The sequence below is a fragment of the Triticum aestivum genome, chromosome 5A (genome assembly GCF_018294505.1).
Source record: "Triticum aestivum cultivar Chinese Spring chromosome 5A, IWGSC CS RefSeq v2.1, whole genome shotgun sequence".
In the NCBI taxonomy this organism is placed as follows: domain Eukaryota; kingdom Viridiplantae; phylum Streptophyta; class Magnoliopsida; order Poales; family Poaceae; genus Triticum; species Triticum aestivum.
Genome location: NC_057806.1, coordinates 540,897,084 through 540,919,659, shown reverse-complemented (window position 1 = coordinate 540,919,659; position 22,576 = coordinate 540,897,084). Strand labels below are relative to the sequence as shown.

The 22,576-nt window shown below is 45.5% G+C and overlaps 3 protein-coding genes and 1 non-coding gene across 7 annotated transcripts; 2 read left to right on the top strand and 2 right to left on the bottom strand.

The window, feature by feature from the left end:
- Positions 1-2,869: 2,869 nt before the first annotated feature.
- Positions 2,870-6,665, bottom strand: LOC123104617 (protein MCM10 homolog). The gene is made up of 9 exons (XM_044526498.1): positions 6,211-6,665; positions 5,889-6,126; positions 5,659-5,783; positions 4,679-4,712; positions 4,543-4,592; positions 4,306-4,440; positions 3,957-4,021; positions 3,629-3,731; positions 2,870-3,541 (listed from the first exon to the last, which is right to left on the bottom strand). The coding sequence occupies exons 1-9, from the start codon at positions 6,591-6,593 to the stop codon at positions 3,379-3,381; spliced, it is 1,296 nt and encodes a 431-aa protein (XP_044382433.1). The 5' UTR covers positions 6,594-6,665; the 3' UTR covers positions 2,870-3,378.
- A 118-nt stretch (positions 6,666-6,783) lies between these two features.
- TRNAP-UGG (transfer RNA proline (anticodon UGG)) lies at positions 6,784-6,855 on the top strand. The gene has a single exon. It is a non-coding gene; the product is annotated as a tRNA-Pro (tRNA).
- Positions 6,856-9,944: 3,089 nt separating this feature from the next.
- On the bottom strand, positions 9,945-15,424 carry LOC123104616 (beta-galactosidase 12). Its single transcript, XM_044526497.1, has 18 exons — positions 15,061-15,424; positions 14,856-14,968; positions 14,645-14,711; positions 14,449-14,541; positions 14,209-14,352; positions 13,867-13,958; positions 13,283-13,388; positions 13,095-13,179; positions 12,850-12,968; positions 12,563-12,730; positions 12,279-12,460; positions 12,042-12,151; positions 11,826-11,935; positions 11,607-11,714; positions 11,397-11,498; positions 11,157-11,302; positions 10,720-11,065; positions 9,945-10,602 (listed from the first exon to the last, which is right to left on the bottom strand). The coding sequence occupies exons 1-18, from the start codon at positions 15,355-15,357 to the stop codon at positions 10,471-10,473; spliced, it is 2,520 nt and encodes an 839-aa protein (XP_044382432.1). The 5' UTR covers positions 15,358-15,424; the 3' UTR covers positions 9,945-10,470.
- Positions 15,425-16,833: 1,409 nt separating this feature from the next.
- Positions 16,834-22,117, top strand: LOC123104615 (UDP-glycosyltransferase TURAN). 4 transcript variants are annotated; one of them, XM_044526494.1, is made up of 15 exons: positions 16,834-17,102; positions 18,471-18,526; positions 18,600-18,734; positions 19,472-19,620; positions 19,713-19,802; positions 19,892-19,958; positions 20,038-20,101; positions 20,194-20,299; positions 20,421-20,587; positions 20,668-20,778; positions 20,847-20,908; positions 20,986-21,038; positions 21,137-21,212; positions 21,379-21,507; positions 21,589-22,117. In XM_044526494.1, exons 2-15 carry the CDS (start codon positions 18,524-18,526, stop codon positions 21,598-21,600), a joined length of 1,224 nt encoding a protein of 407 aa, XP_044382429.1. In that variant the 5' UTR covers positions 16,834-17,102; positions 18,471-18,523; the 3' UTR covers positions 21,601-22,117. The 4 variants fall into 4 exon arrangements, with proteins under 4 accessions (XP_044382429.1, XP_044382430.1, XP_044382428.1 ...); XM_044526493.1 differs by lacking the exon at positions 16,834-17,102 and having other exon boundaries at positions 17,620-18,526; XM_044526495.1 differs by lacking the exons at positions 16,834-17,102; positions 20,668-20,778 and having other exon boundaries at positions 17,611-18,526.
- Positions 22,118-22,576: the final 459 nt, after the last annotated feature.

The following is a 22,576-nucleotide window of genomic DNA, read 5'->3' as shown; positions in this document are numbered from 1 at the left end:
ATTCCCGTAACTCTCTGGTACTCCAGAAAATACCGAATCACTCGGAACCTTTCCAATGTCCAAATATAGTCGTCCAATATATCGATATTTACGTCTCGGCCATTTTGAGACTCCTCGTCATGTCCCTGATCTCATCCGGGACTCTGAACTACCTTCGGTACATCAAAACACATAAACTCATATTATCGATCATCACCGAACGTTAAGCGTGCGGACCCTACGGGTTTTGAGAACTATGTAGACATGACCGAGACACGTCTCCGGTTAATAACCAATAGCGAAACATGGATGCTCATATTGGCTCCTACATATTCTACGAAGATCTTTATCGGTCGAACCGCATAACAACATACGTTGTTCCCTTTGTCATCGGTATGTTACTTGCCCGAGATTCGATCATTTGTATATCAATACCTAGCTCAATCTCGTTACCGACAAGTCCCTTTACTCGTTCTGTAATGCATCATCCCGCAACTAACTCATTAGTTGCATTGCTTGCAAGGCTTATGGTGATGTGCATTACCGAGAGGGCCCAGAGATACCTCTCCGACAATCGAAGTGACAAACCTAATCTCAATTTATGCCAACTCAACAAGTATCATCGGAGACACCTGTAGAGCACCTTTATAATCACCCAATTACGTTGTGACATTTGGTAGCACACAAAGTGTTCCTCCAGTAATCGGGAGTTGCATAATCTCATAGCCATAGGAACATGTATAAGTCATGAAGAAAGCAATAGCAGTAAACTAAAATGATCAAGTGCTAAGCTAACGGAATGGGTAAAGTCAATCACATCATTCTCCTAATGATGTAATCTCGTTTATCAAATGACAACTCATGTCTATGGTTAGGAAACATAACCATCTTTGATCAACGAGCTAGTCAAGTAGAGGCATACTAGTGACACTCTGTTTGTCTATGTATTCACACATGTATTATGTTTCCGGTTAATACAATTCTAGCATGAATAATAAACATTTATCATGGAATAAGGAAATAAATAATAACTTTATTATTGCCTCTAGGGCATATTTCCTTCAAGGTCAATGTGTCACTGACCAGCGGGCCCGGGAAGAGGAGAAGGCGAGCGTGCGCGCATCCGTCGCGTGTCCGTGCCGATGCAAATCCGGCTCAAAAATGGGCCGGGAATGGGTCGCCCGCGGACGAAAAGCGAACGCGCATCCGTTTGGGTCGGCGCGTTTGGGCGCCTTTTGTGTCCGCACCGACTCAAATAGACGGCGGCGAACGAAATAGGTCGCCCATTGAAGTTGCTTTTATGTATTTATTTATTTTGCGATGACCATCAAGTCGCTTTCATAGATCAGCATTTTGTTTCCGGGTGTGGCATTCTCTCACTAAAGTGGACATAACATATAAAAAAAGACCTAAAAATACAATTTTACATGAATTTTAATATAAGGTCTCATAAATATAAGATCGACAATGTCTCGGTCAACTGAGATTTAGTAAGACCGTTTCTTTCCGTATTGCTCTGTTTTGCAAGGCCACATGTTAATTATACATGTATGCACATAGAGAAATGCTTGAAATCTACTGGATGATAACACCCAGTGCATTAACCGCCTCGCATGGCCCCCACACACCGCTGAGCCCCTTCTTCCACAACCTTATCTCTTCCCGTCGACCACCCATCGTCTTCCCTGAATCCCCGTCCCTCTGATTCCTTTTCCTCCGTCAGACCGCACCTCCAATGATTTCTCCAATTCCTCTCCTCTCTTGTAGTAACCACCATGGATGTGTCCCAAGTGCTCCTACCTAAGTCGATGGTCTGGCCTTCCCCAAGCTATGGTGGGGAGAGGAGATGTGCTTCCTCCATGGCTGGCCGGTGGACGCTGCTGCAAGGGCGGTGGGAGCTGCGGCGAGCCAGGGAGGCAACATTGTGATCGGGCACCACCGCAGGTGTTACAACGCAGCACAAAGGCCAAGGTGCGGTGTTGCTCGCCGCCGGTGTTGCAACGCAGCGTGAAGGCCGGAGGCGGGCGCCGCTTGCTGCCGGTGTTGCGTTGCAGCACGCAGGAAGAAGTTGGGTTGCTCGCCATTGGTGTTGTGTTGGAGCTTTTGTCACGTCATCAGAGTTGCAATGGAGCGCCGCATGAGGTTGCAATGGAGCATCATCGGAGCTGAATGAAGTTTCGCCGAAGGCGTCGTCGGTGTTGCGTTGGTATTATTTTTGCTGCGCTTGGTGTTGCCATGGAGCAGCACGCCGGTGCTCCAGAAGCGCCGCTCGTGATGCAGCGGTCACCGACGGCTCTTGGAGTTGCGTTGCAGCACTCATCGACGGCTCTGGTGCCGCGAGGTCACAGGATGCCTGTGCCACAGCGGGTGCTACGTTGCTCTGGTGGAATGGGATCAGAGGAGGAAGAAGTAAGGGTGGGGCTGTGTTGTTGTGATCCAACGGCCATCAGGACCACATCAGACGGCTGGCTAGGCGGCGGTTGATTCGTAGTAGCCGTCACGCACATATTTCGGTTACAGTTTGTCTAATTCGTATCTAGACGGTTTCTAATTATGTCACATCTAGATGTGTCCTAAACAGACCCTTTCAGTTACCTCAAACACTGAAAAAGTAAACGAAGTAATTCAAGTCATGCATACATTCTTTAGGTGTCATCGTATGATCCACCATTGATGTGCCACAGCACATGTATGTTGATGTTGGTTTCTCATCCTCAGTAAAGATGTCGCAAAGTTTAGAGTGTTTCTGCAATACTTCTTTTTCATTGTGAGGGCGCATTTCTAAATTAAATCTGCAACTCTGTTGTCTGTCTAGGGCACATCTAAGTGTGCTTTAGTTATTGCACATCTAAGTGACTCAATCAAACTAGAAAAAAAAGACTAATGAAAATTCTTGCACGAATCTTCACGTAGAATCAATGGCATAGAATTTATATGTACAATACTTAGGGCACATCTAGATGTGCTTTAGCAAAACCATTACACGCTGAATTGCTATGGCTTTGGCATCGCGCCTAGTACTGTAATGAAGTTTGCCACACTTTTAGTACATACAGCAATAATGACTCTTTCAGAAATGAAATGTACTAGTAGTAACTAAAGCCTTTGGCTATCTCAGCGTTCGTTCGTCAGCCTTTTGACAATGTCACACAAGGCACTACGAACTAAAGCTGAATGAATCTCAAAATCTCGTTCCAGATTGAAATACAGGCAACAGAAAACATTCTCCCTGGTATTTCAGATTCCCGATTCTTAAAAGAAGGAATCAGCCTCGACTGTGGAAGGGCGGCCACAATCCTGTTGACCTATCTTCCCATGTGTGCTCCTTCTGATATTCTACATATACAACCTCTGGAAAAGAAAGCAGCGAGCCGCTTGACCATGGAGCTAGCCCAGCCATCAACGCCGCAGCACTATGTTGATCTCGTCGTCGTCCGAGCTGCCTAGGTCCAACTCGATTGTGTTCCCCGAAGGGTTGTTCACCTTTCTCCTCTTGGCTTCTTGTTCCTGCTTCTGCGAGCCCAGTTTGGGCGCTCCTACCTTGGCGCCAGAAGATGCCGGCCTGCACGTAAATCAAGGTTGTTCGGTTGAAAAGAATTGCTCCATGGAGCGGTGAAGGCTACAAACCCAGGGGCATGCTGCGGCTCACCTTCTGCCTGAGCTCAGCTTCTCCGAGAGGGTGCTCCAGGTCGACATCGGCTTCTGTACAACTGTCGAAGTACTGTTGCTCACGAGATTCGGTTCCGTGCCGCCTGGTCAATGCAGAAGGTAGATCAGTTGCCATTGCGAGGTGACAGCGGCAAATTTTGCAGTGTGTAGTTTTTTTTTTCGAAAGGGAGGTTGGAACCCCCGGCCTCTGCATCAATGTGACGCACACAGCCATTTATTAAAGTTGATCTAAGGCAGTCGCAGTGTGTAGGTGAAACTTGCATCAAACTACTACAGCAACAAATGAAATGTGGGAATGTGTTTTTTACCTGTGACATGCGAGAGGAACCTTATACCCTGAGAGTTGTTCTTAGTGGTCACTTTATCCGCATTACTGCAAGACAGAGTCAAAATTAGGAAATAAACAGTTTAGCATGACAAGCACCTTCACTTCATGCTATAACAAGGGCTGATACACTTTCAGTCATTAGTCTGTCAACATATGCCAGAGGATCCTTTTGACCTCACATTTGGACAGTACAATGGTATACAGAACTAACTAACACTATTATTTGCTTATTTCACAGTCCACGCCATCATTTTGTTCACGGTATAGAAGTTTATGTTCATCGGAGGATATAAACAGAAAAGGTGAACAAATGTAAGTACTTCAAATACCTTAAAGCCCTTTTTAAACCATCGACCGACATTACTTTCAGTGGTCGTGATGGATTTCTCGGATCGGATCGTTCTGAGGGAGGCTTGACCATGTAAATTCCATTGGAACGAAGTTTGGAAGCAAACTGGAAGTTTCTGAAGAATAAAAAAAATGTAAAGAATCATGTGGAATGGTGGATGAGGAACCATTCGGGAACACAGGAGAAGCTATGATTGTTCTTTTTGGGATTCACTTACCCACCCTTAAGCTCCACTCTGCCAGTAGAGTACTTCTGTGATGATGTGCTCTGCCAATAGGAAACACACATAATTAATCAACATTGCATGCCTATCTGCCTCAGATGCAAAATAGGGAGTTATTAATATCTCATACCGATGAATGATATTTGCAGTATGGTCCCTTACGCCTGAAAAGGAACAGGCCATGTTCAGGGTCAGAAACAGCATTTATCTAAACCACATCTGCTCTTTTGGCCTAGCCATAATGTAAATGAAATGCTGTGAAATTGGCTCTCCAAAAAAGCATAGCACCATGTGAATTCGATTACAATTTGCTTCCACTGTTGAAAATTTCATATAAAAAAAGCAACACTCATCATGCAAGAACAACAACAACAATGCGACTGAGGTTGAATAATCTGGTTATTTCAAGGCTAAACCTAATTACCAAGTCACAATTCAAGTCTTAGATAATCATATCGGAAAATCCATACAAATAACCTGCTGAACCCTTGATTGGCGCGAATTGATCATGGTCATCAACCAGAAAGACAATGTGCATACCGCTAATCTATGATATGGTTTCCATGAACCTCACACCTTGACCAGGGTCAGAGCATTAGTCCGTAGGAGGCAACAGTGTCAAAATGGGCTTCATTTTTTTTTCAGTCTCAGCACATATCACACTCCAGATAAGTGTTAATATCTCAGAGGAGATGACCACAGAATTTCCTGAGTGTTCAAGTAGAGTCAGTATTCAGTAGTTTCTAATTTCTACATATTCCTGGATCTTATTGGCAATGTGCAACTACAGTTTTTCAGAGACAATGTGCACACCACTAATCTATGATATGGCTGCCATGACCCTCACACCTTGACCAGGGTCTGAGCATCAGTCCATAGGAGGCAACGGTGTGTCTAAATGGGCTTCATTTCTTTTTTTCGGTCTTAGCACATATCGCACTCCAGACAAGTGTTAATATCTCAGAGGAGATGACCGCAGGATTTCCTCAGTGTCCAAGTACAGACAGTACTCGGTAGTTTCTAGTTTTACATCTTCCTGGATCTTATTATTGGCAGTGTGCAACGACAGTTTTTCAGAGACAATCTCATCATTCAGGAAGAAGTACATACTTGTTTGTGACCATGGTGCAGGCCATCCCATCTTTCCTCGTCCCTTTGCAGATGCTGAAATCCGCCGAGACGCCCATCTTCATCATCTGCCCCACCGAGCCAACGCTCACCGAGAACCCTTGCCCCTGCAAGAAGATCGTCCACCAACAATGAATCAATTCAGCATACACCCTCAAGGCATCAGTTGATCCAGCCAAGACAGGAAAGAAAAATGTGAGCAAGCATAGTACCCCCTTGTCCATGCGGACGTTGCCGTTGAACAGCGCGAAGACGTCGCCGACGGCGCCGCCGGAGTAGTGGGTGTGGGCGTCCCCGAAGAGGAACACCGACACCTCGGAGTCGTCCAGCGCGCCCATCTTCCAGATGCTGTAGTCCTTCCCCTGCGCGCTCACCCGCTTCGTGCCCTTGTCCAGCACCACGCCGGCGGTCACCCAGCAGCCGGAGAAGAAGTCCCCGCCGGCCAGGCTCCTGCCCCCTCAAATCGATGAGTTCCCGAGTACAAATGTCCATTTCTACGAGAGAGAAAGGGGGGGGGGGGGGGGGGGTCCGTACTTGAACGCGGAGATGCGGACGAATCGGATGTCGGCGAATCGGTTGGCGATGTCGAGTGGCGAGACGGCCATGTGCTTGATGCGGAGGCCGGAGTAGGTGTCGACGAGGGTTTGGCTGGATTTGGGGAGCTTGTGGCGGCTGGGGCCCGGGCCGGAGGTGGAGGCCGGGACGGCCTCGATGTAGTCCTTGACGGCGTCGCGGAAGACGGACATGTCGGTGCCGCCCGGGCGCGCCACGGCCCTCGGGGGCGTGAAGGCGCCGTAGCCAGCGGCGGCGGCGGCGGCGGGGCGCGAGGGGGAGGACGGAGGGGTCTCGAGGACGGCCTGGTCGCCATCCTCGTCCAGCGACAGGAGCAGGTCCAGGTCGTCGCCGGCGTCCGCCATGACTGCGGCGAGGTGGAGTGGAACAATTGGAATCTGTGTGCCGCAGAGAGAGAGAGAGAGAGAGAAACGCGATTTACCGGCGGCGAGGGAGGCGGGAAACCTAAGAATTTGGGGAGAAGTTTTGGAGGGAAAAGCAAATGGCAATGCGTACTCGCAATATAAGGTTTGTTATGCCGAAGTTGGCACCGAAGGGCGTTTGGTCTAGTGGTATGATTCTCGCTTTGGGTGCGAGAGGTCGCGAGTTCGATTCTCGCAACGCCCCATTTTTCTGAAAAATAATCAATCTCTTTTTTTTTTGCCTTTGCCTTCCATTGCGTTAGGTTGAAATACAAGAACCAAAGCATTTGCAATTTAAATTTTGACAAACGCAACAGTCAGTGAGAAATTAAACAAAAAAAACGTCAATAAGTTAGAAAATATCTCAAAAGAAATTATATGTGGAAGGAAATACTCTTGAACTCCTTTTCTCTTTCTTAGGCATCAGTGCGACAAGTTGCTTATCTAAGGGCATCTCCAACGGCAACTCGCAAGTTTCCTTCTGCGTTCGTCCGTGGACAGGAGGGCCAGTCCGCCGACACGGATGCATGAGGACGCCATCTAAAACTAAGCGCATACATTTTGACAACAACTCGAACCGACCGTCCGAAATTCGATGAAATCGGGCGAATTGATATAAACACGGACGGATTTCATTACATTTACATCAACTAAGCGAGCTCGTCCGGCTAAGTCTAAATAGTCGTCGGCGCCTGTTCCACATATCCGGCCATGAACCAAGAAAACTGAAGTTTCGCCTTTTCCAGCTCCGCCTCGGCGCTCTCCAGCTCTACCTCTGTAACCTCGGCCTCCTGAGCCACGGGAAGCGAAGCTGCCCGCCTCTCCGTCGACGCCAAGCGGCTAATCGGCCGACGATGTTCAGCCTACCAAGCTTGGCGTCGATGGGAGATTCTCGCAACGCCCCATTTTTCTGAAAAATAATCAATCCCTTTTTTTTTTGCCTTTGCCTTCCATTGCGTCAGGTTGAAATACAAGAACCAAAGCATTTGCAATTTAAATTTTGACAAACGCGACCATCGGTGGGAAATTAAACAAAAAAACGTCAATAAATTACAAAATATCTCAAAATAAATTATATGTGGAAGGAAATACTCTTGAACTCCTTTTCTCTTTCTTAGGCATCAGTGCGACAAGTTGCTTACCTAAGGGCATCTCCAACGGCAACCCGCAAATTACCTCCTGCGTCCGTCCATGGACAGGGGGGCCAGTCCGCCGACACGGATGCATGAGGACGCCATCCAACACTAACCGCATACATTTTGACAACAACTCGAACCAACCGGCCAAAATTCGATAAAATCGGGCGAATTGATATAAACACGGACGGATTTCATTACATTTACATCAACTAAGCGGAGCTCGTCCGGCTAAGTCTAAATGGTCGTCGGCGCCTGTTCCACATGTCCGGCCATGTACCAAGAAAACTGAAGTTTCGCCTTTTCCAGCTCCGCCTCGGTGCTCTCCAGCTCTGCCTCTGTAATCTCAGCCTCCTGAGCCACGGGAAGCGAAGCTGCCCGCCTCTCCGTCGACGCCAAGCAGCTAATCGGCCGACGATGTTCAGCCTACCAAGCTTGGCGTCGATGGGATGGGAGGAGCGGTGGCCTTCCTGCGACCTGAGTGGCTGCGACCTCACTGCCGGGGCACCCGTGGACGTGTCGGCTTCGTGGTCGTCGCGGCGGGGCGCGGACTCGGCGATGTCCTCCGCCTCGTCGTCGGTATCGCCGAACACCGCCTCGCCCGCGTCATCACTTTTCTTGTAGGCGGCCGCCACCTCCGCCACCCACTAGCGGTACCGCCATCGGGCGAGGCGGATCTCGCGGGCGGAGCAGTAGAACTCGAGTAGCGCCTCCTGCTCCGTCAGGTCCGCGTCCGGCGCGACATCGTGCGAGCGGCGAGCTGCTCCTCCGCCTGCGAGTGCTCCTGCAGGAGGTGGTTGTTGTAGGCGGCGTCGGCTTGTGCCTCCTGGAATTGCTCCTCCCACTCCTCTCCCGCACCATGTCCATGTGATGGGCACGAACCTCGCCGATGGTCATGGTGTAATGCACCGCGTGAGGGGGCGCCGGTTCGTCGACCGCAGCGTCCTACATTGGGACGTCGTCGTCCTCCGGCTGCCTGCCTGCCAGCAGCAATGGCGACCATCTCCTTCTTCTGGTCCGACGTCAGCCCGTCCCAGAGAGCTTGGGCGGGGGAAGAATCCATGGTGGGAGTGTTGCGGAGAGGGATCGAAGGTGGATGACTGGGGCTATGGCCAGGGCACCGATTTTTATAGCAATGGTGGGCGGGAGAGGAACGGACGGCTGGCACCGGAGGAGACGCCTTGGCAACCGCGTGCCATCAATGTGGGTGGCAGACGGACAGACGGCGGCCGGCCGTCGTGTCTTTTGAGTGCACGGCAGTCGCCTGCACCACGAAGTTGTGCAGGCGGCGCTCTCGGCTTGTGCGCCGCTTCAATGTCGTCGCCAGTGAGCGGTCGCGTCCGCTCTGGCCGGGTATGAATACAGCCGCCGACGCTCTGGAGTGGCGCTGCCCAAAAACACGTGGGAGAGGAGAGGGGGTTTTGGTGGGCCAGGGCGGTCAGAAGCGGGCGTGGATCAGTCCGCACTCCCGCAAAGCCCCCCTCCCACCCACATTTTGTCTTCAGTTTGCGGAAGAAATCACGTCCGGATCACTCTGCAGACCGATACAAGCCCGCATTGGATGGCTTTCGCGGTCCGAACTGCGCGGTCCGGACGGATGCGGGTGGTTTGCGGGTCCACCTTGGAGATGCCCTAAACCATTGCTTCAAAACAAGCTAGAGTTTCAGGCTTTCAGCTGCCATTGGGAAGAGCCACATGGACTTACAACTGCGTAATATTTACATCAAGCAGGGGGAGTTCAAAACAGAAAGGTTTATGCAATGGAAGTTCTAGAATCTGTAGGCTTCGTAGGGAATTTTGAATGTTCAATCAGCTGGAAAATATTCGTTGAAAACCACACTCATGGCGAAAACACTAAAAACTGAAAAACCAAATTCAGAAAGTTTCAGATGATACTAAAAAAATCAATACGTTGAGAAGTTGATTTCTACAAATGCTAATCAATCATATTCGTGAGCATGAAAAACAATCTAACAGGAAAATAAACGATAGAACCAGAAAAACCACTATCCATGTTTGAATCTGTTGTTGTTTTCATAACTCACAAATACATCAAGTTTGAGCTTGAAATTGCACTCGAGTATAGAATGTAGACGAATTTGCATTACAAAAATGTCCATACGGTCCAAAAGAGGATCGGTGACCACTATCATTGTGATAATGGAACAAGAGATATGCATTACAAATTGTTTAACAAATACAACACTTACATACAGCTGTATCAGAAATTTGGCAATATAAACTTGTCAAGATGAGATGTACAAATCAAGCAGCAGAAGGCTTGAGGATGCCCCACAAACATGATAAAACATTTACAGGACATGGTCATTGAATTATTCTATCCACTCGGTCAGCACAACGGTTCTTTTGCACCAAATTTGGAGTTCGCTAAACTATCCCTCGTGGTTATTCAGCACCTACTGTGATGGTTAACATGAAACAGCACACAACACAACAAAAGAAGAAAGAGGTGAGGAAAGGAAAATACATCTTCGAGCCGATCAGCGCCCAGCAGTTTCATTCACATTTACGTATCGATTCCCTACGATCCAGATCAAGCACGCACGCCTCAACGAAGCTATAATCACAACAAGCGACACACAATGCATCGACGCGAGTTCGAAACCAAACGGGATGAAGAGACAGTGAGTGCAGGAGCCCAGAGAAGGTGTCGATCTCTCTATTTATTCTGGATCGCCCTTTTTGTGGCACCTCACTTGCACCGCCAGTGTGGCCGTCGTCGTGGGGCAGTTGATGTCCGCACCGTAAAACGTGTGCAGCACTGGTAGCACGCACCCCTTCTTGCCGAGGCATTCCTGTGCATATACTCCAGAGATCAACCGGCAACCATAGGCAGGAACAAGCAAAATGTGATCCAGGATAAGCTACAGTATTACAGATGATGCGCATTGTTAAGGGGGGAATGTTTGTACCTTCGCGACGATTTCCTTCGCATTGGGAGTGTGGCAGGTGCCTACAGTGAAGTTGGCGCATGACCCCACCGGGTTGCCAAAGCTGGCAAAGACTACCTCCTGGATGATCTTCTTCGGGGGGCAGTTCAAGAATCCCCGAGTGTTGTGGTCTTCGGCTATGAGCTTGATCTGGCCTCCATGCTCGTCCCATGGCTTTATCTGTGCAGGGTTGTGCTCCGAGATGAACACGCAGATGTCATCTCTCCTCACTGTCTGGATGAGTATGCCTTCCGGCTTGCCAAGCTCCTCCTCAAATACAACCAATAGGTTGTTCTTGGATTTCAAGAATGTCCGTGGAATATGGTACCTGAAAGGAAAATTAATAAGTTCAAGAGTGAAAATACATTGTAGGCCAATAAAGGAAGAATGGGTTGTTAAGCAGCGCAGAACTTCCATACACTGCCTGGGAAGCGACTTTGCCAGGAGTTTTGTATGACGTCCAGTAGCGACCCATGCCTTCGCCGTTCACGAATATCATACCCTTGCACATAGAAGTCATGTCAAGGACAACAGGATCATCCCCGTCTGGCTCGTCAAAGTATCTCTGACATGACATGAAACAGACAGTGACATTGACAGTTAGAAACAAAGATTGAAGAGACTGAATGTATGATGATCCTTTTCGTGGCCCGGCTTACCTTGTACCAGGTGACAGCCTGTCCACTCACGGCCGGTACCCACTTAACAGCGCCCATGCCTTTCTCCGTGTAAATCTCCTTCACCTCACCCTCCAATTTGGCCTGGTTAAAATAAGCATGGAGGTGATCATTTCTTAGTATATCAGTGCATTATGCCTTGAGGAGCGAAAGTGTATCCTTTTCTCAAATACCAAGCGCAATAGCATGTACCTTATGGCCCCAGCCATTGATTTGCAAATCTAAGGTTCCCGTGTTGAGTCCCTGTATTGTGCAATCCTGAATGCCACCCTTTAGTTCAACGAGTTCACCACCACTGTCCTGCAAACAACAGCAAAATGTGCAAATTGACCTATGACTGGTCAGGATTCCATCATAAATTGTGTGCAACCACCAACTAGCCAGCTAGAGCCTGAAACACTTATATATTACCTTCATTCCCATGGATGATGACAGCAGCGCGAGATGGTTGACACCTAATCTTAGACTAATGGGTGTTTCAAACGTGAAAAACTTCTCTTTCTTGCTTCCATGACCATTCCCTGCATTGATGGTGGTTATGAGGTCTCTTTTTAGTACAATTGTTAGTGCTTGCAATTGGTATCTGCTTTTGGATAAACAAGATTATTACAGAGTTGGACATGTTACCTGCAAAGGCATCATTGACAAATCCTACCATTGCATGTGCAGTGCTTTTGACCGCAATCACAGGCCGGATGTCACCCCTGATGGGCAAATCATCTGCCTCCAAGCGAAAACTGCACGGTTGTTGTAAACAAACACAAATAGTGAATTCACCATTTTGCTACCTGTGGGAAAATATAAAGTATAAATGCTCATAATACTGAGCTGAAATGAAGGTGTGATGAAATTAAGAAACAACACCTTGTGGTGTACCACAAATAGTCACTTTGGTCTTTGGTCTGGTTATACTGCTCCAAGGGTTCCTTGTTCCTGATAGTAGTTTGTTTATACCTCGGAATCAACTCTGAGAACATCTCCCAAACATTGTTCTTGGTCGCCTTTTCGGCTTTATGGAATGACCTTTCACTATGTTGAACAAACACCTAGCATAACATATGCATAACACAAGTCAGGAATGTATGCTCTTTATTACCACTGAAGCAATGTCCTTACTAATTAGACGCAAATGCATAGGGTGCACATACTCTCTTTGTGTTGTACACCACATGCTTGCAGTCTGCAAGGATGGAAACTGAGCGGCTCGGAATGTAGTACTTGTCCCCTCGGAAAATCACAGTTCCGTCCTCCCCTGTATTGTTGTTGGAGATGAAAGCCAAGCATAGCTTTTCCTCAGGAATCTCGAAGTTGCGTGCCTGCACGTGCAGGAAACTAATCAGACCAGAAGAAAATTGACTGTTCAATAACAGAACACTGTCACACAAAACATCTCAAGTTTTTTCGTGCAGAAATGATGGAAGCAGTTGTTCCCAACCTCATACCCCTGACCCAATAGCTCGAATGATTGTTTCCCCTCAAGGAAAGCCCTGCTGTATGACTTGATTACATTGTGCAGGTCCCTGAGATGCCCATATTTGGGCGCCTTCGGCATACCTGGATGAGTACATTGACCGAATTTCAGTCAAAACAGTACATTGACCGAATAACTGATTTTTAGACACAATCGAGGCAACAGATGGAACCAGGAAAGCTTGAAATGTACAATTGAGCCAATCTAACCGTATTCATCAATGGGACCTTCATCGTAATATCCAGTCAACACATAGGAAGCACCCGTCCTTCCAAAATTTGTTCCACCATAATACTGTTCAAAACAAGTGACCATGCAACTCCATGAAAAGTTCTAGTATTTTCTCTGTGGCGATTTGAATGCATATCATTGCAAAAATGCAAATGGATAAGCATACCATGTAGTAATTTACCAATGTCCCACCCTTGGCAAAAAAACGTAACACGGAATATGCAATGTCCTCTGCTGAACGCTGAGCTAAATCATTACCAAATGCTCTGAACCTGTGTATTCCAAGAAGTTGCTCTTAATATTAATGTAAAAAAATTACTTGGTGATAGATAGCATGTCTCTCCTGATTTCCACTACCAAAATGTTCAGTATGGTGGTATCACTGCAAGGGAAATATGTTGTAAATATTTGGTTAATGACACATAAGATATCATAGTATGCCAGTATCATCTTTAGAGGAAAAGTTGAAAATATTTTGCGTGATCCACTCCCAACATTATAATGGTAATTTCTTTTTATTTTTTGACGCGTCAACGGCGGGCTTACGCCTGCCTAAACCATGTGTCCCCACATGTTCAGTATGGTGGTATCACTGTAATGGTAATTTCACATAAAGTGTACGCAAAATGCAGTTAATATGTTTGGATGATCAAAAGTTGACGGGTGCAACATCTTCCTTTCCATAAGCATCAATGACATACCAATTTTGGAAAACAAGTAGAATGTTGAGTATGAAAAACTTGAACTTACTGTGCAGTCCAGTTCTCAGTCCAAAGGTGGGGTTTATTTTCGTCTTTCATTATCCATGTGTCCCCACAGTGCCTTCCGTTGCAGGTAGGAATCTAGTGAGAGCGAGGCACATATTAAGAGATGGAGTCAAGGGAATACACTCTGGATCAAACATTCTCATTTACGATAGTTGTTCAAATTTACAGCCTGTTTGGGGTGCAGGGTTTCCAGAAAAGCGGTTCAACTTTTACAGGATCTCAGTTCCCTTCTCAAATGGGGCCTTGATTAAAAAAATTGATGTGTTTTTACCATTTATAATAGCATGCCTTAAGATGTTCACCACATGTTTGGTAAAAGAGTTACCACTACACCAGGAGCCGTAGATTGCTTGCACATTATCCATGGGACTCCAATGTTGGTGCTAATGGCCATTTCAGCAGCCCATTCAAGGTACTTGTCACCTTCAGTTATATGATCCTTTTTAATATTTCCGTACTCATTCTCGATCTGTGAAATTTGCACGGCGCATGAATATAATCACGGGCATGCAATAAACAGATGTAGGTATAACATCATCATATATACAGGTAGAATTTAACTGACCTGGGCTAGAATAATGTTCCCTCCTTGAGATGCGAACAAATTCTCATCCTTCAACATTTGCACTATGAATCTCACAAACTTCTCCATTTCTCTCTGCATTACAAAACACCGGCGGTCATCTGTCTAAAACTCTTGGCACAAATGCACATACACCTACCAGGCTCTTGCAACCGTGTGAGTGATTGATTGCCATTACCTTGTAAGGCTCGTTGTTGGCGCGGAATATTATGTGTGGAATCTCCCTGAGCCAATAGGGCAATGCACTGAAGGGAAAACAAACAAACAAACAAACAGAAGCAGCCACATGAGACGAGCATACACACCAGGATTGCATTGCAGACCATAAAACTGGCCACATTATTACAATTAAAACTGAAAGTGAAACATATTTTGGCAGATTAACAGACCCGTGATTCCATTCTCCCTGGATGAATGGGCCGATGCGCACGATGGCGTACATGCCGAAGCTCTGGATCAGCTTGAGGAACTTGATCATGTCGTTCCTGCCTTCGAAATTGAACTGCGGTGCGTGTGCAACGGGTGAGCTGCATGTGTTTTGTTTTGCGGCGGCGGCGGCAGGGGCCAGGGGGTGTGCGTGCGTAGAGTACGTACCTTGCCGGGCTCGGGCTCGTGGGCGTTCCAGAAGACGTAGGTCTCGATGGTGTTGAGGCCGCCTTCCTTGGCGGTCTTGAGCAGCTTGGGCCACATCTGCGTGGGGCTGCGCGGGTAGTGGATGGCGCCGGAGAAGAAGAGCTCCCGCCTGCCGTCGATCATGAGGGAGTACTTGTCGTAGGTGACGGTCGTCCCCTTCTTCGTCAAGTTCCACTTGGGCCTGGACGCCTCCGCCGCGCCCGCGAGGAGCGCGGCGGCCACGGCCACGGCCAGAACGAGCGCCGCGGCGGCGGTCATGTGGGCCAGCGAGGTGGGGGGGAGGGAGATGTGGGGACGGGGAGTAGGGGTGGCGACACTAGCGAGGGGCCGCGGGAGGAGGACCGCGCTTTGAAGGGCGGGGCCCCGGGGGGCGTTGCGCGGGAGCGGCCGCCCGGCATTGCGGCGGTGGCGAGCGGTGGCGAGCGGCTGCGGGGGCCGGGGATCGCGGCCGTTCTTTTTTCCTTCCTCTTTTCGTCTTTTTCCGGTGATTTTCGGGTTTTCTCACTCCTGCCGTCTAGTAGTGTAAGCCACACATTCCCATTCCCCATCTAAAGAAACACTCCCTCCGCAGGACTTTCTCAACCAAATATTCTCTCCCTTCTCCGTGTTGAAAATAACTTATATTCCCATTGTTTCTTCAAAATGCACATCCAAATTATATATGCTTTTAAGTGATTCATCCGATGTCCTAAATTCGACTGGCCTGCATGCCTGTGTGGTGCTTTGACGGTAGCCACGTCGACAGGGTCATGCGGCGGAAGATTTTCCATGCCTGCCGGTTGGGCATTTTTGCATCGCCCCTCGTAAGATGCTTGTTTTTCATTTCTGCCCGGTCCCTAGGTCTTCTCCCCCACCGCCTTCTGGTGTAGCGAAGATCAGAATCGATGATGCCGTGTCAAGGAACCATAATAAGGGTTTCTTTAGCGTGGTATGTAGAGACTTTTCAGGTCTATTCTTGGGCTCCTCTGTCATCAAGATACCAGATATTAATTACACACCCCACGACATTAAAGACATTGGCATGCTGAGAGGCACTTGCACTTGCTTTGGACTTATCATTACCACATGTGATCATTGCTTCTAACTGTCAAGGTGTGGTCCATGATATCAATCGGTAAATTGATGGTGTGTATGCGAGCATCGTCATGGAGATAACGGAGACATATAAATCTTTTAACCATTGTACCTTCATCTTCAAGGTTAGAGCTACCAATCTCAAAGCCCATGGCCTCGATAAGCATGTTTTCTGTCTTTATTATAGGCGTCATGTGTGGCTGTTAAACCCATCAGATCTTCATTGTATCCCAGTAAATATCGTTGAATAAAAAGTGTGTTTGGTTCTAAACAAAGTAAGACTCGTCGTTACCCCTAAAAATGCAAGACTCGTGCGTACGAACCTGTAATTGGATGGTTAGGAGGAGAGTGATGTCCCAGCCCACCTGTGTTTTAAGTCCTGGTGCTCGCATTATTTCTGGATTTTTTTTAGGATTTGCAGTGATGGATATTTAGTGGGAGGAGACGTTCTCGTCAACTACGAGACGCTTATGGTGACTTCGTTAATCTGAAAATGATATTTCAACTCGGTCTTTCGAAAATGCTCATAGGGATAGGGTCTGCGTGTGTTCATAGAGATGAGTGTATGCGCGTATATATAAGCTTATGCGTCTGTTTTGTGTTTAAAAAAAACTCGCCGTTGAGTACTGTATCTCAAAAAAAGGTAGCCTGTGCTAAAAAAAATGGACTCGCCGTTGGGTGGGACCATTAGTTCAGGACTTGCGCCGTTTCCGCCCCCTTGGTTAACAGAGCAGCGCCGCCGGCCGCCGCTCCCTCACCCCCTCCACCTGCATACCTAGAGCCGCTATTTCTTCCTCCCTCTGCGCGCGCGCAGGATCGACGACGATGGCGGGGGAGGCAGGAAGGAGGAAACGCGCGGCGGTGGTTGTGCTGGGCGACATCGGCCGCAGTCCCCGGATGAGTACCACTCCCTCTCCCTCGCCAGCCAGGTAAGGCACCTCTCTCCCAAATCCGCAGTCTCATGTTTGTTTTGATTGATTGGGTTGGATTAGAGGGGCGTACTGTTTACCATGTATTTTTTTTCCCTTTTCAACAAGTGGAAGCAGTCTTTGGAAGCTGGCTGGTACCTTTAGGCTTGCGCATGTTCCTTGCTGTTGAGAGCATGGAGCCAAGAATTCTAGCGAGTCACTTTGGTTTATTGTGTTCTAGTATCTTGCACTTACTCGTTCATTATCTTTCTCAACAGGCTGGTTTGGAAGTGGACATTGTTGCAAACGGATGTACTGTTGAATTTTACTCCCAAACTGTAGTAGAGAAAAGTATACATTTCATCCTTCAATTTTTGGCGGAGTCTAGATTTGGTCCCTCAACTCCAAAACCGGACAACTTGCACCCTTAACTTCTAAAACTGGACAAGATTCATCCCTGGTCACGGTTTTGGTGCCGTCCCACCCCGGTTTTGACCGTTCCGACTCAAATTTGCCTACCTTTTCCAAGTACGGGAGCCTTTTTAAAATTCGGTTACTTTTTTCAAATACGTGAACCTTTTTAAAATACGGTTACTTTTTTCAAATACATGAACCTTTTTAAAATTTGTGTACTTTTTTAAAATCTGCATACTTTTTCCAAGTTCATATACTTTTTTAATTATGCATATTTTTTAAAGTTCATCTAGTTTTTTTAAATTGATGTACCTTTTCATATTCGAGTACATTTTTTTGGAAAGAGTTCATGAATTTGAAAAGTTTATGCGAACTGGAAAAAAGTACGCGGATATGGAATTTTTTACGCAAAAATATGTGGATTTCAAAAATTATTTCAGCTTGAAACAAGTACGTGAATTTCAAACAAAGTTCATGGATTAGCATAAAAGGAACACATATTATAAAAGTATGCAAATTTCAAAATAGTTCGCTGATTTGAAAAAAAGTATGTTTATTTTTGAAAAATACGCGAGCTTGATAAAATTACGTAGAGTTGAAAAGTGTATGTGAAATTCAAAAAGTTCACGGACATAAAAAAATTACACAAATATGAGTGAGCACCGGTCAAAACCGGGGTGAGTCAGCACCAAAACCGGTCAAAACCGAGTCCAGGGACGAACCTTGTTCGGTTTCGGTAGTTGGGGGTGCAAGTTGTCCGGTTTTGAAGTTGAGGGACCAAATCTAGACTTCACCAAGAGTTGAGGGACGAAAAGTATACTTTTCTCAACTGAGTATGAAGCTATTTGTACCCTGAATACCAGTGCTCCTACACCTTAAGGGACGGGCCGACGGCATACAAGCCAAAATTGCAACATATTTCAGTGTTACCTTTTTGAGATCTGACCTTGTGTCCTGTTTTATGTCTATGAGCAGGAAGTGATCCCCATTTATCACTGAGAGAGAACCCGTCAATTCACATCCATGAGATGGTATTGGTTATTTGAGCCATTCTATTATATATATTTTCTCATGCTACAGTTGACTTCAAGGTTGTATCTTCAGAAACCAGTGCAGTTATCAGGAGTTTCAAAGATATCTGGGGCCCTGGCACTGCTACTTAAAGCTGCCATCCAGTTTATCATGCTGATTTGGTTTCTCTGCTTTAAGATTCCTCGCCCTGATGTCTTCATTGTTCAGGTAAAATTACATACAACTTTCTTATTTGCATATGTGGTTCAGAATTACATGAAGAGTATGTCTGATCACTGCCATTGTCAGCAGGTTTAGTTATTTTTTAAGAGAATTCAACAATCTAGAATTCATTGTCCACCATGCTAAGCAATATCTTTTGAATAAAACCATACTGATACTGAGTAAATGAATAGTCATAGTTGGCTTATTGTGCAGCTTAAGGAATAAATACTAAATAGTAACTCATGCTATGCAATATGTACAGTGACCTGTTGTTGACACCATGCTCATTTTGGCAATGCTGATTGTACTCCCTCTGACCCATAATGTAGTGCATATAGATTTATAAAAAAAATCAAACCTTGTGAAGTTTGACCACCTTTATAGAGAAAACTATTTATATCTACAATATCAAAGATATTCAATATGAAAATATGTCTCATGATGTATCTAATGACATGTATTTGGTATTCTAGATGTAAATATTGTTTTCTACAAACTTGGTCAGAGTTTGTAAAGTTCAACTCTTTAAAAAAAATATATGCACTGCATTATGGGACGGAGGGAGTAGTATATTTACAAAGTTGTTTACTCTGACCCTTACTTAGTTACAGAATATCCCTTTTGATTAATATTTTTTTAAAAAAAAATTGGTAATAAAAAATGTCAAGATTTAGTTATTGTATTTCACAGTAACAATGAGAGACCTGATTTGTGTCATTTGACCATCTTTTGTCCAACAGAATCCACCCTCCGTTCCAACATTGGCTGCTGTAAAACTGGTTAGCTGGCTAAGAGGTGCTAAATTTATTGTGGATTGGCATAACTTTGGATATACTTTGCTTGGGTTGTCTCATGGCAGAAGTCATGTAATAGTCAAAATCTATTTCTGGTAACGCTCTAACCATGTTTGCATAACTGCTAGACTGTTTCTATATCTTATTGGTCATGTGTTTTAATTAGTGATGTTTTCCTGTATTCTAGGTTCGAGAAGCACTTTGGGCGGATGACTGATGGTGCCTTTTGTGTTACGAAAGCAATGCAACATGAGCTTTCTCAAAATTGGGGAATCAAGTAATCAGATTGAACTTCAACTTCTTTTTGTAAAAAGGCTGTTTCACATGTTGCAGTTTGTACTAACATTAGATAACCATAATTTTCAGAGCAACAGTTCTTTATGATCATTCTCCTGAATTTTTCCATCCTGCTTCCTTGGCGCAGAAACATGAGGTGAGCATCTGTTGTCAGTTCTTCCCACACTACTTGCAGTACTGCATATCAGTATATGTGACCTTAACACGTGAAGTAGTTGTTCTGCAGGTTGGGTAGTTCCATTTGTAGTGCTATGGGCAGTGCTGATTGCATCTCTGTTGGTAATGTTATTTTCCAATCAACTGGAATAGTTTGCATGGTATAAGCATATTCTAGTTTGATTTATTTTATTTGGTTTTCTGTTACAACAAAGAAAAAGAAGTGGAAGACAAGAGCACTACTGTACTTACTAGCAAGATTGATGGTGGAGTTTCTTTGAAGCCTAATAGACCTGCGCTTGTTGTGAGCAGCACAAGCTGGTATGTTCTCTTGAACAGAGTGGTCTCTATTGTGAAACTCTTTATGTTCATCTCACGTGATTATTGAGTGGACACTTAACAATGCGGATAAACTTATAAACCTTTGCCACCTGCATTCCAGGACACCAGATGAAGATTTCAGTATACTTCTGGAAGCAGCACTGATGTATGATAGACGTGTTGCTGCAACATTAGGTGAAGAGGATTCAATGGATGAGGGGAAGCTTTGGATTGATATCAAGAACGGGAAGCAATTTGATTACCCAAGATTGCTTTTTATTATCACAGGTACCGTGCGTTCTGGTATATCTGTTTGAATCACTAATTTTTAATCATTGCTCTGATTTTAATAAATATTGACACTGAAGGTAAAGGGCCTGATAGAAAGAAATATGAGGAACAAATAAAAAGGCTAAAACTGAGACGTGTTGCCTTCCGGACTATGTGGCTTGCATCGGAGGACTATCCTCTATTGCTAGGTATGCCAGTCGTTTGCCAAAATAATTGTGTGCTGTAGCATAGACACTGAGTGTTTGAGCAAATACAGGATCAGCTGATCTAGGCGTATCGTTGCATACATCCTCGTCGGGGCTTGATCTACCTATGAAGGTTACTCCACATCATCTGCTTCAAGGATGTAGGAAATTTTTTATTTTCTGCATTGTAACTTGATTTTTTCTTTTTAGGTGGTTGATATGTTTGGATGTGGATTACCAGTTTGTGCTGCTTCATTCTCCTGGTAACCCATGTTTCTAGATGTTTGAATTGTCATGTTTTGGCATTGGCCTTTTGGTCGCTCTATATTATAAGCCTCTGTCTTTCTTTTTCTTTGTGCAGCATCGAGGAGCTTGTGAAAGTAAACAGAAATGGACTTCTTTTCTCAACATCTTCGGAGCTTGCAGACGAACTTATGGTGAGGACCACTTTCAGTCTTTATCTTTTATTACTATTTCATTTCATTGTATGACTACTTGGGTCATTGTCTCAATGCATTTTAAAAGTTAGTATGAGTACTTTTCATCATGGCTTTGTTTTAAACATTAGAAGAGACATTAACTTGCAATTGAAAAATCATGCAGATGCTCTTTAAGGGATTTCCAGAGGAATGTGACACCTTGAAATCTCTGAAAGATGGTGCCTTGAGTACAGGGTCATCTTCCAAATGGTCAACAGAATGGGAAACTAATGCACTTCCTTTGGTGAAGCAGGTGAGAGCTCAAACCTGGATTGCTAAATGCACGTTGCACTCACCAGACTAGGCATTAACTTTTTTCATATCCAATTCGCAGGTGATTGGCTAAAACACCACAATAATATTGATCAGATGGGCAGAAGGATGGTTTTGTTGCCGGCCTGAATATCTGCCAATTCCATAGTTTATAGGTGTATTTATTGTACACTTGAGTGACCAGATGTACATTTGATGGTTGAGGAGAAAACATGTGCATATATCAGTTTACTCACTCGCCCCAGTTGCTTCTTCGTTCAGTTGCCACCCAAGGGCATAGATAGGTGTTCGTCGTAGCAGAACCTACCACCAATACCCTCAGGGACCTCTACCCAACCAACTCCAACTGTCTAAATGAGAAGGTGTTGAGCATATGTCCAAGTTGTTTCAGCATGTATAGCTACTGATCCATTAGAGTTTAGCGGCAGTTTTTGTTGTTGTTGTTGTTGTTGTTGTTGTTGTAAGGATCCTGAATTGTGTGTCCAGTCACATAACAAAAACAAGGCATTGACAAGCATACTGTGACACTGGCATTGAGACCAACTGTCGAAATATTTTGGATACATAACATGTGCATGTACCCAAATAAATTGTACCAGGAGCCCCATTTCTTTTTCATTGTCTCTGCCATCTTGTGAGCTCAGATCTCCAACAGACATCTGGGAAAATTGGGATACATATTATTAGGTTCTCCGTTAGCTTGTAAGCATTGCCATAAGGCCTGTCAGGTAAGCTTACACTCTGAATCTGTTCTGATCCATTTACTTCCTTGTTCCTCCCCCGTCGCTTTGCCTCCGGTACCAGTTGATCATCAGCCAAGTCATCGCTGGCTATGTCGTTAGAGCAACTTCAAGACCTCCACTAAAAAACTTCTTGTAAAACCACTTTTACGGGATGACCGTAAAAATTAAGGGAAGTTAACTGACACCTAATCCCTTCGTCCCGGAATAAATGTTTTTCATTTAGTGCAACTTTACTTTTCTCAGTTCTCCTAAACTCTTCCTGTGAATTCTGTTTTCTTCTTCTATTATCTCATAAACAAGCATACA

What these genes read in the sequence shown, in the direction of transcription:
- LOC123104615 (XM_044526494.1), top strand. An exon ending in CCTTGGCGCAGAAACATGAG is followed by an intron (nt 19,959 to 20,037) that starts GTGAGCATCTGT and finishes CACGTGAAGTAG; the next exon opens with TTGTTCTGCAGGTTGGGTAG. An exon ending in TGCTGATTGCATCTCTGTTG is followed by an intron (nt 20,102 to 20,193) that starts GTAATGTTATTT and finishes GTTACAACAAAG; the next exon opens with AAAAAGAAGTGGAAGACAAG.
- LOC123104616 (XM_044526497.1), bottom strand. Translation starts at nt 15,357, where the DNA reads ATGACCGCCGCCGCGGCGCTCGTTCTGGCCGTGGCCGTGGCCGCCGCG. An exon ending in CCAACAACGAGCCTTACAAG is followed by an intron (nt 14,542 to 14,644) that starts GTAATGGCAATC and finishes TTTGTAATGCAG; the next exon opens with AGAGAAATGGAGAAGTTTGT. An exon ending in TGGTGTACAACACAAAGAGA is followed by an intron (nt 12,461 to 12,562) that starts GTATGTGCACCC and finishes ATGTTATGCTAG; the next exon opens with GTGTTTGTTCAACATAGTGA.
- LOC123104617 (XM_044526498.1), bottom strand. Translation starts at nt 6,593, where the DNA reads ATGGCGGACGCCGGCGACGACCTGGACCTGCTCCTGTCGCTGGACGAG. An exon ending in GTCCGCATCTCCGCGTTCAA is followed by an intron (nt 6,127 to 6,210) that starts GTACGGACCCCC and finishes TTGAGGGGGCAG; the next exon opens with GAGCCTGGCCGGCGGGGACT. An exon ending in AAGCTGAGCTCAGGCAGAAG is followed by an intron (nt 3,542 to 3,628) that starts GTGAGCCGCAGC and finishes ATTTACGTGCAG; the next exon opens with GCCGGCATCTTCTGGCGCCA.